Source organism: Pezoporus occidentalis, unplaced genomic scaffold (assembly GCF_034315485.1).
Source record: "Pezoporus occidentalis ecotype Australia unplaced genomic scaffold, CSIRO_AGI_Poc_V1 ctg188, whole genome shotgun sequence".
NCBI lineage: Eukaryota > Metazoa > Chordata > Aves > Psittaciformes > Psittacidae > Pezoporus > Pezoporus occidentalis.
In genome coordinates this window covers 358,110-374,410 of record NW_026913726.1, presented here as the reverse complement: position 1 = coordinate 374,410, position 16,301 = coordinate 358,110, and the positions used below count along the sequence as shown (strand labels likewise).

Sequence of the window (16,301 nt, the reverse complement as noted above, 5' to 3'; positions counted from 1 at the left end):
AAAAACAGCAGTTCTGCAACTTACAGGACATGATATCAGGGCACCCACACCAGTTCCAGCTTGTACCTTGGCTACCACAGCCTGGGCGGAAGCTTCCGTTTAGCATCTCCTGAAGAACGTGCAGCTCTATATGAACAGAATACCTGAAAGTTCAACTGCCAGATCTATGCTAAAGCTCCCGGATCTTCCCACTGCCCTGTGCCCAAGTTGGATCTCAAACCGTGAACAGGTTTTGGTGTTTCACAGGTACCCATGGAGGGACTGAGGGGTGCTTATGATGATTTGCGTCCTCTTCTGCCCTCACCCCATCACACCTTCGTACTCCCTGCACCCAGCATCAAGGGACTCACAAGCAGAACTCCTCTCCCTTTGCTCTGCGCTCACCCCCACGTCCTGTTACACCAGAGACAGAACCAGACAGCGCTGCCCTCATGGCTCTCCACGAGATCCCATGGGAGGCTCAGCCTGATCCTCCCAACCCCATTATCCAAATGTCCGTTGAGGCGGTTTCATCTTTAGCACATACACCTTTGTGCTACCAGAAATGGAACCTAAAGGAGGTTTATGCAGGTAGAAACAACCCCACAAGTTAAATACAAGTAATTAAAGCAATTTTAAACTGATTTCCAGCCACATGCAAGAGTCAATGCTAAAAAAAAGTAGCTGTGACAAAAGGTATATTCTGTTCCCTCTTCCTGTGCTATTTAATAGCCCGAGAATGAAAAGTCTAGCACAATTTTCTAGTCGGGCTGCTCCAGCCAGGGGGAAAAGTGCTCCTTGTAATTAGGCCACTTTCATAACGTGTTTACTCATCGCGCCCGCCTGTGGATCCAAGCAAAGCTCCTTACCTGTGAATTGTGACCTGTTCCCTCACCCCCGGTCATTCTCCCATTACCTTCCCTCCGCCGACTCTGATCCCACTGCGTGATTGCTCGCCAGTTGCAGACAGAAAATCGAAGTTCATTAACCCAAAACATGCCACAGAGCGTTGCTTTCCACAGTCCTGGCCCCTGCCCATGTGGCTTTCCCAGTGGGATTCGATGGGTGAGCTGGGATGGTGCCCTGAGGCCAGGAGGGAAGCCCCAGGACCCACTCACCCGTCAGAGCTGTAGGTCTGGGCTGTTGAAGGCGCGCTGGTGGTGGACATGCAGGGGATTGGGAAGGACTAACCCAGTGCCCTGCCACTGTCAGTATGGGCTAGCTGGCCATTATAAGTCTGTTATCTCCCACAGCACTGAGGGCTTACTCTTTCCAGTGCACTTCATATGCCTGATGCATTCATCTTTTAATGGCAAATACTCTTTACAGCTGTATGCGCCCTTCCCTTTACCTGCCAGGCAGAGCATCAAAGCTCTGTCAAAAGCAGAAGTTGCAATGCAGTCCTGACTGTGGGCGAGGAGCAGCGGGACCACTGCTGCAGGCATGGAGCCGCTTTCATCCCTTCCCTGAAGTGACACAAATTTCACATCTTTCTTTCAAAAAGCTACGTATATACACAAAATTGCCTCACGCGTGAGGAGCGCAGAGAGCCAGCGAAGCTCTCCCCTAACAGTCTGCGGGACGGCTTTCCTATGATTCCATTTTCTTCCCTGTGCTGAGGCGCTGGCACAGGGTGCCCAGAGAAGCTGTGGCTGCCCCATCCCTGGCAGTGTTCAAGGCCAGGTTGGACACAGGGGCTTGGAGCAAGCTGCTCTAGTGGAAGGGGTCCCTGCCTGTGGCAGGGGTTGGAGCTGGAGGAGCTTTAAGGTCCCTTCCAACCCAAACCAGTATATGGTTCTGTCAGAACTCACAGCATTGCTTTATACAGAGGGTGTGCAATGTTTAACTGAGTATGTTTGATCAACTACCCAGAAACAACAATGTTTGACCCAACCCCAATCTCCCACTGCCCAGGAGAAGTGCCCCTGGGGTCCCTGCAGCAGCTGGACCTGGTGGTGCCAGTGCCTCCCACCCAGAGATGTTCCAGCCACTCTCTCAATGTCCCCATCCCAGTACATCTTTAACCAAGAGGCTGACAAATAGGAACAGATATCCCCTCTCTATAAAAGACTGGGAAAATGCCAAGCAAATGTCCTACTAGAAGGTAAGTTTTTTCTACTAAGCATCATGTGTTTCCAAAGCCCTGGAGGGTGATAGTCCCATGTAGCTGGGACAGGATGCCAGTCCAATTTCCAGTTGAATTGTCAACAGTTTACTTCATGGCCCCTCTTTCTCTAGAAACAGCCCTAAAGGATTCCAGGGTTAAAGGGGCATGGTGCAATCCAACACACCAGCACTTCTGAAGGGGTTTTCAGGATCATTTGAACAGTGGATGCTCAAGTCATTGATGTAAATTTACACCCTGAAACACCTTACAAATAAAGAATTAAAGTAACTCATAATTTCTATAGCAGAGGTGTACAAGGTGGCTTTCATGTGTTGCAGCACGCTTACAAGATTGGGAAGGTCACAATCACTGCCCACAGCACCTAAAATTCCATTTACACAGCATAAAACAAGCACTGTGATATGAGAGTCCTTCACAGCATAAACCAAGACCTGCAGTAAGAGAGACTCTCAATAAAGAAAAGTTTAGGCTCATCAGTGTTCTTTCACTGTGTGTATTAGCATTTCAATGACATTTTCAATATTTAATGTTAGATTTACTTAATAACTGCCTTGAACAAGAACTAGAAGAGAATTACACTGCTGAAGTGGGAGGGTTATTAGAAGGTAGAAGTGGCCTGGTGAGTCCAATCACAGAGGTGAGCCCTCAGTGCTGCAATGCAATTTAACTCTTATTGAGACAACCTGGAGCAGCAGCGACACACTGAAACACTTGAGCACTTCTCCCTCTTGAACACAATTTAAAGTACATGATTTTACCAGTTTCCTGATTTAATTCCTATGATAAATTCAACATAATTGACATATCAAGATAAATGCAGACTTACTTTTAATCAAGTCACCCATAATTTTTTAAGTATTATGCCACCATAATAAACTTCTAAACAATACTATTTAGCATGAATATTATACAAAACTATTTGAATTGTTGCATGGTTATGTATTATTCTGTAAGCAACACAATACCTGCAAACCCACTGCATCTCTACCTCCCTCGGGCAGGAGGCTTTTCATCACATCTATTAAAGCACGTAACTAAGCTAACTCAATACTTCATAAGCACAGATCCTAAAATAAGTCAATTTAATAATGTAAGTCCTTTTGAAGACCTTCATGTGCAGTTGTGCTCATTTTTCACCTAATTTAGTTCATCTGATCAAAATCCCTCATTAAAACCTGCTATATTGTGATGGGTGCGAGCACAAGAACTGAAATAATTGCTTTTAAATCTATTTGAAATGGTGCTTTCAATAAAGCTGGGTTCATTTATCTTGCAGAAGAGACCTCTGCCTTTCAGGTTCTGTGACACAGCAGACAAACACACAAGACAGAGCTTTTATTTACCCGCTCATTTTTGCCAAGGCATCCGTTCTGCTCAGCACCTTCGGAAACTCGCTCTTGCCTCAGCTCAGGATTCTGAATTACCTGGGGATTCCATTGAGACTTACATCCAATCTCCTGAGGGCTTTGAGTATTCAAGTCTGGGACAACCTCACTTGTAATTCATTTCACAATGTGTTGACACTGTTCAACCTAATCTATGACTCTATGAACCTCTTTTAAGAGCTTTTCCCCATTCCTGTTATAATTAAGCTAAAAGCATCTTATCAGTCTCAGTCCTTGTGGTGGTTTAAGCTACTCTTCATTTACCTTCACTTCTATGCAAGAAACCAAATATTAGGAGATGCTTAACGCAAGCATTACCTGAGGGACTGACACAAGGATGCTCCATCCCTGGCAGTGCTCAAGGAGAGGCTGGATGGGGCTTGGAGCAAGCTGCTCTAATGGAAGGTGTCCCTGCCCATGGCAGGGGTTGGAGCTGGGTGAGCTTTAAGGTCCCTTCCAACACAAACCAGGCTGGGGTTCTGTGAATCAACCCAACTTCTACAATTAAAACAAACCCCAAACCCCCAATAAACGCCGGGGAAGCTGTGTAACTTCCAGGTTTATCTTTGGTTAAACCCCACATAGTCCTCTCAGAATCAAAGCGTCACTCCCACCACCAAGCACAGGGTACCCAAAGGCTGCACCAGCTCTTGCAGCCACCGCTGGGTGAGCATCACATTGACAGAAGCCAATGCTTCCTTCCTGTGTGCACTCTGTAGTCTGGCTGGACCAGAGCCCTCGCTGCAGGCTCCCATCCCCTCACAATGGACAGCCCAGCAGCTCAGCACAGCCTCTGACATCTGCCATCTTCAGGTCTGGTTTTCCTGGCAGGAAGTCTGTAAGACAATTGCCATCCTTTCACACCTTCTCTGAGGAACCCAAACCTCTGCTCTTCTTCATGCTCTCATGGGTCATGGCATGGGGTTATTCTCTGCCTCTGGCACACTGGCAGGAAGAAGTCCTTGACCACTACTCATGCAATTTGGAGACAATTAGCAATCTGTCTGAGCACAGCCCATTCATTTGCACTTCACATTCTGCTTCACTGGTACCTTTCTGAAGCCTCAGCAGAGAACCTGTGAGCACATTTGCGAGCAAGGTACTACTGATGCAAAGGGCACTGAGCCAGAACACTGAGCTGGACAATGTGTTGTGGACCCAGGAGACGCACCATGGACACGTGGGTCCCTCAGAGCAGCCTCAGTGTTGGCAGGTCCAGGGCTAGAAAAGCAGAGGAACCAACTGCAGAGGCATTAACCACCCCTTAACCGTCCCAGTTCTCTGCTGGGAAGGGGCTGAGGCAGGCACTGTGGCTCCAAATCTCAGTACTCAGCTGTGATGACCATCTCCATTCATTACCAGGCATGGCACTGCTCTCAGCCCAGACACCCTCTCCAGCTCTCACCACCACCACCAAGCACGCAGCCTCCCTTCTGACCACCAGGCTTCTGTAGCACATGGCACAGGGAATCTGATCTGATTATATCAGTAATAAGACAGTTTATTTTCAAAGCGTGTCACCGACATAAATGTGCTCATTCCGAGCCTGCAGTGTAGCACTTACCAACAGCATTGGCTGCAGTATGTCACATTTTCATTTCTCCATCAGGCATTTACAGCCCTATTTTACAATCAAGTGACACCACAATTTACTGAAAGCTGAGGCTGTGCCTGGAGCTCCTGTGTCAGGCTGAACATTCCCGGTGGGTAGCACCATGGTTGCACAGAAGGGGCAGACACAACGGGTGCGGTTACACCCTCCCCTATTAAACTCCTTCCTGGTGAAGCAGGATACCAGTGTGTCAGTGTGCAGCAGCCAGCCCAAGGAAGCTGCATCCCAGCCAGCCCCTCATTCCCTGCTCCCAGCACACACCAGATGTGAACACAGTTTCATACAGCTGATAATCCACAGCTACAAGGAACACTCCAGAGGGACAAGAGACCATGAACAGGACCATAGAATAGTTAGGGTTGGAAAGGACCTTAAGATCATCCAGCTCCAACCCCCTGCCATGGGCAGGGACACCTCACACTAAACCATGTCACCTAAGGCTCTGTCCAGACACAAAATTGCCTCACACGTGAGGAGCGCAGAGAGCCAGTGAAGCTCTCCCCTAACAGTCTGTGGGACGGCTTTCCTATGATTCCATTTTCTTCCCTGTGCTGAGGCACTGGCACAGGGTGCCCAGAGAAGCTGTGGCTGCCCCATCCCTGGCAGTGTTCAAGGCCAGGTTGGACACAGGGGCTTGGAGCAAGCTGCTCCAGTGGAAGGGGTCCCTGCCTGTGGCAGGGGTTGGAGCTGGAGGAGCTTTAAGGTCCCTTCCAACACAAACCAGGCTGTGGCCCTATAGTTCTATGGCTGGCTGTCACAGAGCCACCCTTTGGCCAGTGCCACCCTTCCTGCACTCACTCCTGCTGTTGCCAGGTCTCTTGAAAGGAGAGCGTAAGCCTCCCTGAATTCAACCAGACCAGAAAGAGCAGAGAATAAGCACGTGCTACGTGTTCCTGTGCTCCTCATCCTGGGTGAATGAAGTGCTCAACACACCTCTGCAAACTTCCCCCGGTGTCATTAAAACCCAGAGCTGGTAAAATGGAACCAAACACTCTTCACAGGCGTTTTCAGCACTTATGCTGGTGGCTTCACTGAAACCTGCTAAAATAAATCCTGGGTGTTTTCACACCCGGGCTGTGCTGGACTCCCTGCTCAGGTTTTAAATACACTGAGCTGCCCCAGTGCACTCGATTCTTCCACACACAAAGCCTCCTGGCACAGGGAGCATTTCAGTACAACAGGGCAGAGAGACGAGTGGAAGTTCTGGGCAGCCAGCACGGCCAAGCAGGAAAAGAGGGGAGAAAGGGGGAAAATGGATTAGGAAAATACCACTCTATTTACTCTGCTGAACAAAGCGATTTCTTCTGCAACACCTCCCTGTTCTCACTGGCATCTACCCCCACCACAGCCTAGAGGCTGCTGCAGTCTCTGGACCTGCCTGGAGCACCGCTTTCCCACCTGTGGTGTGATGAGCCACAGCGCACGCAAAGGAAGCGCCTTCCCCAAGCAGGGACCAAAGGAACCGCTCAGGGCAGATGCAGCATCCTGCAGTGAGGAGCCTGTTACGTTTTAAAGGTTCTTCTACAACTTATAATACTTAATGGGACACCAAGTACCTAAAGGGGCTCCAGGAAACCCGGAGAAGGGGTCTGGACAAGGGCCTGTAGGGACAGGCCAAGGGGAATGGCTTTAACCTGCCCGAGGGGAGACTGAGATGAGCTCTTAGGCAGAAGCTCTTCCCTGGGAGGGTGCTGAGGCGCTGGCACAGGTCCCTTCCAACACAAACCAGTCTGGGATTATGTGATTTAACATAAAAATTAACAGTTTCACTATTAAAAAGCACTAAATCTATGAAAAAATACATGTGTGCCTATTATTTTAACCAGAAATTCTTCTGATATACTGAAGAAAAAGTGAGGATTTTTCTTTAAGTCTGTAGCTATTAGGTGGGTGGGTGGGTGGGTTGATGGATGGATGGATGGAGTGCGTACCCTTTTTCACCACATATCACAAACAACAAAACAAAGGCAGTGCCACACCAGCTCCCTACTGCCATGGTCCCATTAGGTCTCATCTGGCTGGTGGATATGGCCTGCTCCCTCTGCAGGTGCCCCCCAGAGGTGCTGGACCTGGTTGTTGCTGGGGACAGGCTGGAGGCAGCTACTACACAGAATCACACATAGATACAGAACCACATGTACACGCTGTATCACATGTGATACACACAGAACCACGTCATACACTGTATATCACATACTGATACGGAATCACATGGACCTCAACCACACTACATCAATCAGAGCTTCATTTGAAACCTCCTCTCCCCTCCTCCCATCGCGGTTCCTTGCAGCAAACTCTCCTCAGGGCCATTTTTGCTTACTTAAGCACAGTGCATCTGTAGCTGGTCGTGAGGCCACAGAGCGCCTCTGGAGCTCTGGGTTACAGAAGCTCCCCTCTCTCCAGTCAATAACAAATGGGAGAGTGGCTTTGGAGCCTTGTTTTCTTCTTTAACTGCTTATTTATGACCCTTACCTGGTCCTGCTTCCCACCAGCTCCCTATCACTGACCTGCCTGCGAACCTCTCAGCTCCCTGCTGATGGCAGGAACCTGCCACCTACATCTCTGCAGCTCCTTATCAGCACCATGCTCTAAAGATACCTCGCTCCTCCCTACCCAACAGCACCCAAAGCAAGCTGAACAGTCATGCAGTGCAACAGCACACACCCACCAGTCAGACCTGGTCAAGGAAATAAAGGGCAACGGTCTGCATCATCATCTTCATCCCCAGAATAAACCAAACAGGAGCCTTCACACCCAGTGAAACCCGGGTGGTCAGGGAGGGAGCACTTCAGTCCCTGGTGCTGGTTTATGATGCTGAAGTATCTTCAGTTGAAAACCAGTTTTTAACATGAAGCCAGTGAAATACATGGCATGCAACTGCACAGGACGTTCTGCATGCCCAGGGTTTGCAGAGGGAACGTGCTCCTGCCTGCCTGTGACAACTGCACGATGTAAATTCCACAGGCGGGCAGTTACCCTGGCCCTGGGCACTTACTCAAGTACAGCAGAACCACACCATAGACACATAAATACAGAGTTACCTTCATTTACATTGACATTTGCATGAGAGAAACTACTGACGACTCCTGCTAGAAGCATTGTATGCTAATGAGACTTTATCCAAGACAAAACTGTTAGTGCTAACAGTTGGATACTCTCTGTTTTAATTATGCATGACTAATGATAGCTGGTTGTTTGGCTGCCTGACCACCAGATTGCCTGCCGTTGCCAAGGGAAAATCTCTTCAAATAGACTGATTTTCTGTTATAAACCAGAACATGTTCTACTTCACTTTGCAGTAAAGTATATTTTATTTTTGACAGTTTTTGCAGGTTTAAAAATCAAAATTTGAGTTGAACTCATTGGTGGGCTCTGCCCTGTGGAAGTCACCACTAAATCACTACCAGCACTGTAATACAGCACCGTGAACCAGAGCTCCAGCTACACAGAACTCCTGCAGGCATCGACTATGGCATGTACGAAAGTACTACAGGAGGAGCAAGAAACACCACTGCGAGGGCTGAAATGTCATTGGGCCCATTTTACATGCCCAATGCAGGTGCACTAATGAATCCAGCCTGTTCCAGGGTTTCTGGCAGCTGAAATGCAGGGAGAAACCGTGCCCGCACTCAGAGGAAGGGATGGGTTTAATGCCAAGTTGACAAACAGCTGGAGAAGGGTAAAAAGAAAATAGCTTGATAGTTTCTGATAGAATAGGATAAAGAGGAACAGGCAGTGGCACATTGGACCAGGTAACCCAGCAATGCAGGGTGCAGAGGGAAATCTGGAATTGGCAGCCCAGCAACAGAGGGTAGAGTGGCACATCTGGACTTGGCAGCCTGGGTGCAATGTCACACCTGAACCAGACAGCCCAGCAATGTGGGTGTGATGGCACATCTGGACCAGGCAGCCCATCAGAGCCATCCAACGCCTGCAAAGCCTCACCTTTGTGGCAGCACTACATGGTCTTTGCTCCTGAGCTGGCTTGGTGGCGCGGGCTTGGGACAGTTGCACCACGCTGACAGCATGGGAGGCACAACTACAAGCAGAAGGCAGAGGAAGTACCCCCTGATGGCTACAAACTGAGGTAAGCGCATCACTGGGTTAGCATGAAGCTGGAACCAACAATGGGACTGAGCTGGAGGGAAAGGTGACTTCTGAAAGAGTCCCAACCTCTGCTTCCAAGCGGGAGCTTCCTGCTCCCACAGGTATGTGGAATTTGTACTGATCGTCTGTTTGCAGAGACAGAGCTGAGGAGGACACAGAACCCCCTTCCCCTGCCAACAGTGCCTTATCAGAGGGGCATTTAAACACATCTGCGCTTAGGAATAGATTCCCATTGGGAGACAACAGTTTGCATTTCACCCTTATCTCTGCGGATCATTCTGAGCGGCTGATGAACAAGGCAAAGCGCTGGTACCGGCAGCCTGTGGATGGACATGATCAATTACCCCATTGATTAGTGCAACCTGACCTTGCCACAGGTGAGCCCACGACCACCACTGCCATCTCCAGAGATTCGTGTATCTGCCAGAAGCAGGGCAGAGGCTGGCTCAGAGGCCAGAGCAGCAGGCAGGATACTGTGCGTCACCGGCTTCCTTCTCCTTCCCTCAGCACAAGGAGCAGCAGTCGCATTACGGACGGGAGCAAGAGAGGATCTCTTGAAAGGGTGACCCATGGTCTCAAATGACACAGTATGTGTGCAAGACCAGCAGTTGCCCCAGGCCAAATCTGATCCAGGGAGAGGGAACATGGGAAATAGCAAGCAAGGGCTCATAAGCCTGCCTGGCCATGCCAGGACATGCTGGTGCCTGTCTGGGACCTGCCTGCTTTCATCAGCAGGATGTGCCTATCCACCTCCGCAAGTCTCAAACAAGCTGAAATGGCTCCAGATTGAGTCCCCAAGCCTGCTGCAGCACGATGCTTTGGTTTCCAGGCCCAGCCATAAGTCAGCTTCTGTGCTGGGGAAGCCAGGGTCAGCCTGTGGAGAGTCAGGATGAGCCCCAAGACCTCTTTCCTTGGGATACTGGCTACAGTCAACGCTTATGCAAGGTCATAGAGTCCCAGCCTGGTTTGGGTTGGAAGGGACCTTAAAGCTCCTCAGCTCCAACCCCAGCCACGGGCAGGGACCCCTTCCACTGGAGCAGCTTGCTCCAAGCCCCTGTGTCCAACCTGGCCTTGAACACTGCCAGGGATGGGGCAGCCACAGCTTCTCTGGGCACCCTGTGCCAGCGCCTCAGCACCCTCACAGGGAAGAGCTTCTGCCTAAGAGCTCATCTCAGTCTCCCCTCTGGCAGGTTAAAGCCATTCCCCTTGGCCTGTCCCTCCAGGCCCTTGGCCAAAGCCCCTCTCCACTTTCTTGTCATCCCCTTTCAGGTACCTGAATGTAGATGATACAAAGAAAGTCATTTAACGCTGGCTTTTCCTCAATAGAACTCCCTTTGGAAGAAATTCTGATTTTCATTCCTTACGCTGTTGGCTCCTCTGCACAACGTCTGAAACCTTCATGATTGTTTAAAATGATAAATTATTTTAATTTACTCTGAATTTATGTGCACAGACACGGGGCAGGAGCCACAGTGTGCTTGTTTCATAATTGGTGGGGATTTGGAACGTGAAAGCCTTACCCAAACAACAACTTTATTTCATCAGGGGTGTGCCCGTATGTCTACATGTACCACAGTCACATTCCAGAGAGACGGGAGCAAAGCTTCACCCAGCCAAATAATTTATGATGCTGAACTGCACAGGAATACCAAGAGAGGATGGGAGTCAGAAATGCACCTTTTAAAGCCAGAAAGGAGAGTACTCTTGTGTTTATTTCACCACCCAGCACTCCAGAGATACCTGCATTTACACAGGAGTGCACACAACTGCAGCCAGCCCTGGTATCTGGACATGCATCAGAGGGACTGTAATACTAGAATATATATAGAGCATCTTGAAATACAGATATGCTGTATATACTTGATATTCACCCGCTATTGGTACTGCAAAGCTTCCATTCCAAATGCCCGGGTCTCGGTAATACGAATGACAAGGGATGAAGAACATTTGGCAGATGTGTTAAAGCTTTCCACAACCAGTGTTGCTCCTTCGCTAAAAGGCTGTTGGCTATACGGGGCAGCTTGTCTTGGAAGAGAAGGCAAAAGTGGCAAGTCCCAGCCGCCAGAAGTCAATACCCCCCCTCAGCATTACAACACGAATTAGGCACCTACATCCCCCTAGGACCTGAAAGGCTTCAGCAGAGACCTGATGACTCCGAAGCAGGGAAGAGCTCTACTGAGCACAGCACAGACCTGAAACTCCCGAGGTGGGAAGAGAAGCAGCCAGGCTACACGTGAAGGATTCCAGCTTGGAAAACAAACCAAACCCCCAAACCTCCTGACCTATGACCAAAGCCAGGAACCATCTTCCTCTACAGTCCCCTTCGCAGATGTCTGTTGGCTGCTCTAAACCTCAGACCACACTCGCGCAGGATGGCCAAAAGAGATCACCGCTGTCAAAGGCACATCGATGAGGTCTGAGCTACCTGCTAACAAGGCTGGCCTGGCGCTGATCCGCGGTATTCCCAGCTGGATGCAACAAGAACCGACGTGTGCCCTGTGATCACAGATGTGGTTACCTGTTTATAGCTTCCACCACTTCAGCTCTCCACCACAGCCTTTGGGGACCTTCACCCAATGGCTCCCAGCATGAGGTTTAACTCTTTGCAGTGAAGGCTACACTGTATTTTACATGTTGCAGAGTATATATTTCTATGATTCTAAACATTTCTGTGTCATATAGATTTTAGGATTTCATTAATTTCTCTGTAATCACATAATGGTAAAACTCAGCTTCTAAAACTTCACTTACTGTCATTGCATGATTTAAAAGTGTTACCAAGGTAAAACCAGCTTTCATCATCCATGAGCTTTAAGAAAAACAAAATGCAGGCAAAAAACCTTTGCTTGGTAGAGAGAGCCATTTCCATCACCTCCAGATCTGTACATTGAGATACCCAGGGGAGTTTGCTCACAAAATGCAGATGAGGCGTGTAGGGACCGGTAAGGAACATAAACCTGGTCTCTCCAAGGGAGACACACAGAAATCACCGTAACCTAGATAAGCATCAGCACAGGAAGCCACAGAGAAATCCAGCAGACAAACCCAGTTGTGAAATAGAGACTGCTTCTGTATGTCGAGCAGTTTGCAATGCAGCCATTTATTCTTTCAATAAAATAACATTTTTACAGCTTGCTCTCTCCTTCCTCATGTGTTCTCATTAAATCTTAACTGCTTGTCTGGGAAGAATATATGGGAAGAATATAGACGAGCTGCAGGACAGAACTCCACTTCTGAAGCAAGCGGCTCCCCAAAATAGTACTGCCATACAAAACCACCTTGTTACTGATATAATTCCTTGTAACTCCGTGAACCAGTGACACGAGCAGATCCATCACTGCCTGAAAACAAACAAAAGGCACCAGGGCTTTAATTATGGAAGCTGCAGAAATAACTCCTCATCAGAGAGAGAGCCTTTGGTGATGAGAGATGCTCTTTGAAAAACAATTGCTAAGATGTGCTCTGTACCGAGACAGGAGCTAAAGGACGTTACTGGCCAACTGTTTAGTGGGTCCATCTGGGGTGCTGTGCCCTGTGTTGGTTAGGGAGGTTGTGGGAGTTCCAGAAGCACCCACCAAGGCAAGGATGAGGGTTTCACCTACCCCACAGTGTGCAGTAAGGGGTGATGGCTGAAGGGTTGCCTGGTGTTGGGGTGATGGTCACAGGGCTGGGAGTGCTGCTCACAGCCAGGCTTCAGCAGCACTAGAGAATAGCTGCCCAAGTTTAATGCTGAACTGATGCATTAAACATTCATATGCATTAACTGTTTGAAAATGAGGGAGCTGTGCCACTTGTTTTACTTCGTGTTAACACTTGGAGGCTTTTACTGGAAAGCCTCAGCAGTCAACGGAGACTTTATTTCTCACCTTTAGCAAAGACAATGAAAACTTAATGTGGGAACTGGGACTTGGCTCACTCAGCTCAGCACCTCATTCACTGAAATAGCCCACGCGCCTTCATCCCTGCTATTTTAGCTCAAAATGAGACTCACAAGTCAAAGCTTATCCCCAGTTCAACAACTCCCTCATCCACGCTCCTTGTGGACCCCCAGAGGTGGGTCCATATGCAATTCAGATGCACAGAAGCGGATGCAGGGTGTCTGTTGAGCCAGTGCCCAGCATCACGCTCCCCACAGGGGACACCTCCACCAAAACACACACCCTGAACATCTCCCCAACCTCCTCGCAGCTGCAAAAGTGCTGACTCAAAGCCATGGGAAGTACTTCCATGCTTCAGCATCAATTATTCAAGCAAGGAATGTGGATGATGCTTTAGGAGCAGTGAGGAGGCAACTTCTGAAGCCCTCGCTGCTGGAGAACAGCCAGAATAAGAGCAGTGTGCTGAGAGGTGAATCAACATGTGCCAGGGAGCGGACCCCATGGCCACCCTGCCCCAGGAGCCTGGGCATGGCCAGCCCTGGGTGCTGTGAGGTGCGACGGCAGAAAGGAGCTGCCTTCAGACGGCGACAGAGCTGGATGTAAAACCACCTTTTCTAACACCCCAATTGCATTATCCAGCTTGCTGGGATTCGTATTTAAATAAACAGCCTGGTCCCCCAGACTTAGGATACTAACAGCAATTGATTAAATGTATATTTAAATATATTAGTGTTGCAAATACCCAGTGAGGAAAAACTGAGGAGGAGCAGTGCCGACGTGCAGCAAGACTCGAGATAAACAGCTCTACCCGTGTTCTGCAGCCTCTGCTCAAAGTGCTGTCTCTTACACTGATCCTGCACTTCCCCTTTCAAAGGGCACCACCAGCTGAAAGCAAAATAAACTGGTCTGAAAGAAAGCCTACAACAGGCATATGAACTGGAAGAAGTTAATCATAGGGCAAGAAGAATGACAAGACAGACTTAAGGCACCGTTATCTCAGCACCTAATTGCTTTGGTAGCGATGTTAATGCTTCCTTCAGCAGCATCTCTTTGCAAAACAGATCCTCTCCCTCCCTCCTGAGACAAAAGTGATGCTTTCATCCTACGGCTCCAGTTTCATTTATGTAACCTATCCAGCTGCACAGGCACCGAGTTTCAGACAGAGACTCAGGCCAGAAACCGACTGTGTTGCAGCTGAAACCCACCCAGAGGCAAGTCCACAGGTTTTACTAAGGTAGTTCCAAACCTATATTTGTTTACATCCTAATAACGTCTAGCACTGCCTGAGCGAACCCATTGCGTTACCCTCTCTGCCACCTCTATGCCTGAAACAGTACAAATAAGGCACTTTCTTGTTTAGATTATTTCCTTTAGATACCCAGTTCTGCAGGCAGAGAGCACGAGGGCTTCAGGACCCCTCCAAACACAGAGGCTGGCCGGGGGATACATAGAAAATACTTGTCAGTTGCCCTACATAGACATCTACTGTATTTTCAGCAGCTACTACACCAGAAGCAGGCTGCCTTGCCATAAAACCATCCCCAAATACCACTGAAAATGCCTTCTACAGCATTCTATGGCAGATCATGGGACTGGTAAAAAGGCATCTGCCTAAAATAGGTTGGAACCTGGAGGCCTGAGCGAGTGACACCCCAAGAAAACATAATGCAGCCGGATACTTCATTGCTTCAAACTGCCGGCAATTGAATACGAGGTTGGACCCCGGCAGAGGCTCAAACCCCTGCAGCAGCGTTCCCGGGAGCAGAAGATGGGGCTTAATTCAAGTAGAGCAAAATAATGGGAAAAGTACGATAATGTGTGTAGGATTTAAAAGTATAAATGGATACAAAGTTTGGGAGGGGGTGGGGAATAATTAAATCAAGCCAGAGGATTAACGGGCAGAAATCGGAGGATTCGAGCAGATTAAGTGCGTGCGACCACTGGCGAACAGGTTTTGCTCCAGCCAGCCGGGCTGGGGCTGCTGGAAGCGCGGGGTCAAGGCAGCCTTTCCATTGGGAAATAGGAAAAAGCACAGAAATAAGCTGTAGCAACGCGGGGGCTCTGCCGGGGCGCAACTCCCGCTCCTGCGGAGCCGGGAAGTGCTGCGGAAGCCAAACCCCCCCCCAACCCTGCGGTTGCCAACTTCTACCAACAGACCTCTGGCCAAAGTGGGAGAGTTAAAACCTCTTCCAGCTAGCACCGGGACCCCCCAACGCCATCAACCATCACCCCGGGGATACAGGCAGTCACCGCAGCATCCCGCGGGAGACCCGAGCGGTCCCCGGGGATGCTGCGGCGACGGGGCCGGTAGAGCGGCTCCGCTCCGTGCTCCCCGACACCCCCCATATCCCTCCTACCCCATCGCGACCCATATCGCTTCCTACCTAAGCACCGCCGTGTCCCCCTTCCTGACCACCAGATTGTCCACGGTCGCCCCGGGGAAGTCCCCACCGGGAGCAGCGAGTCGCCCGGGAGGTAGGAGACAACACAGGCCGAGGACCACTATCGCCGGCCACTGGTGGGAGCCCCCGGCGCTCCGCACCAGCGGTACCATCTCCGCGCCGCTCCGCTGCTGCCCGCGGTCGGCGGCCGTGCGCGGAGCGGGGCTGCTCCCGGGCGGCCGCCGCAGCATCTAACGAGGAGGAGGAGGAGGAAGAGGAGGAGGAGGAGAAGGAGGAGGAGGAGGAGGAGGAGGGAGAAGGAAGAGGAGGAGGAGGGCAGCGCGCCCGCTCTGCGCGCCGCGGCGGCGGCTCGGCGGCGGGCGGCCCCCGCTGCCAGCCCTGTTGCCACGCAGCCGTTGCCTTGGCAACCGTCCCGGCGGCGGAGGGATGCGGAGGGATGCGCTGTGTCCCTCCCGGCCTTCCCGCCCCGCGGCATCCCGGCCCGCAACCTTCCCCCACCACCTCTCTTCACCCGGTTCCCACCTGCCCTCATCATCCATGGGCTGCTGCCCGCCGCTCCTCCTCGGAACTCGCTCCCTGTACCATTCTCCACCTGGGATTTCACCAAAATTTACTCAAAGCCAGCGAGGGAAATGCTGGTTTGAGGCGGCGGTGCTGGAAATCACACCGGCAGCTCCACGGTGAGGCCTCCTCCTCCCTCGGGAGCTGCTACGGCTTCCAAACAATCCAGTCCTTTCTGGAATACAGGACCAGCCACTCTGATGTTTGGCCAGCTCCGCTCCCTATGATTCTACCAGGATAACTAGAGAC

The 16,301-nt window shown here is 50.2% G+C and overlaps 1 protein-coding gene across 2 annotated transcripts in view; it reads right to left on the bottom strand.

Annotated features, from left to right (window-relative positions):
* The window catches only part of NEGR1 (neuronal growth regulator 1), a 272,552-nt gene extending 256,710 nt beyond the window's left edge, over nt 1-15,842 (bottom strand). Inside the window, exon 1 of one of the 2 annotated variants that reach the window (XM_062616104.1) lies at nt 15,474-15,842. In XM_062616104.1, the coding sequence (XP_062472088.1) occupies nt 15,474-15,721 (248 nt within the window). In that variant the 5' untranslated portion in view covers nt 15,722-15,842. The remainder of the gene's footprint in view (nt 1-15,473) is intronic. The other variant, XM_062616105.1, reaches the window with a different exon arrangement.
* Nucleotides 15,843-16,301: the final 459 nt, after the last annotated feature.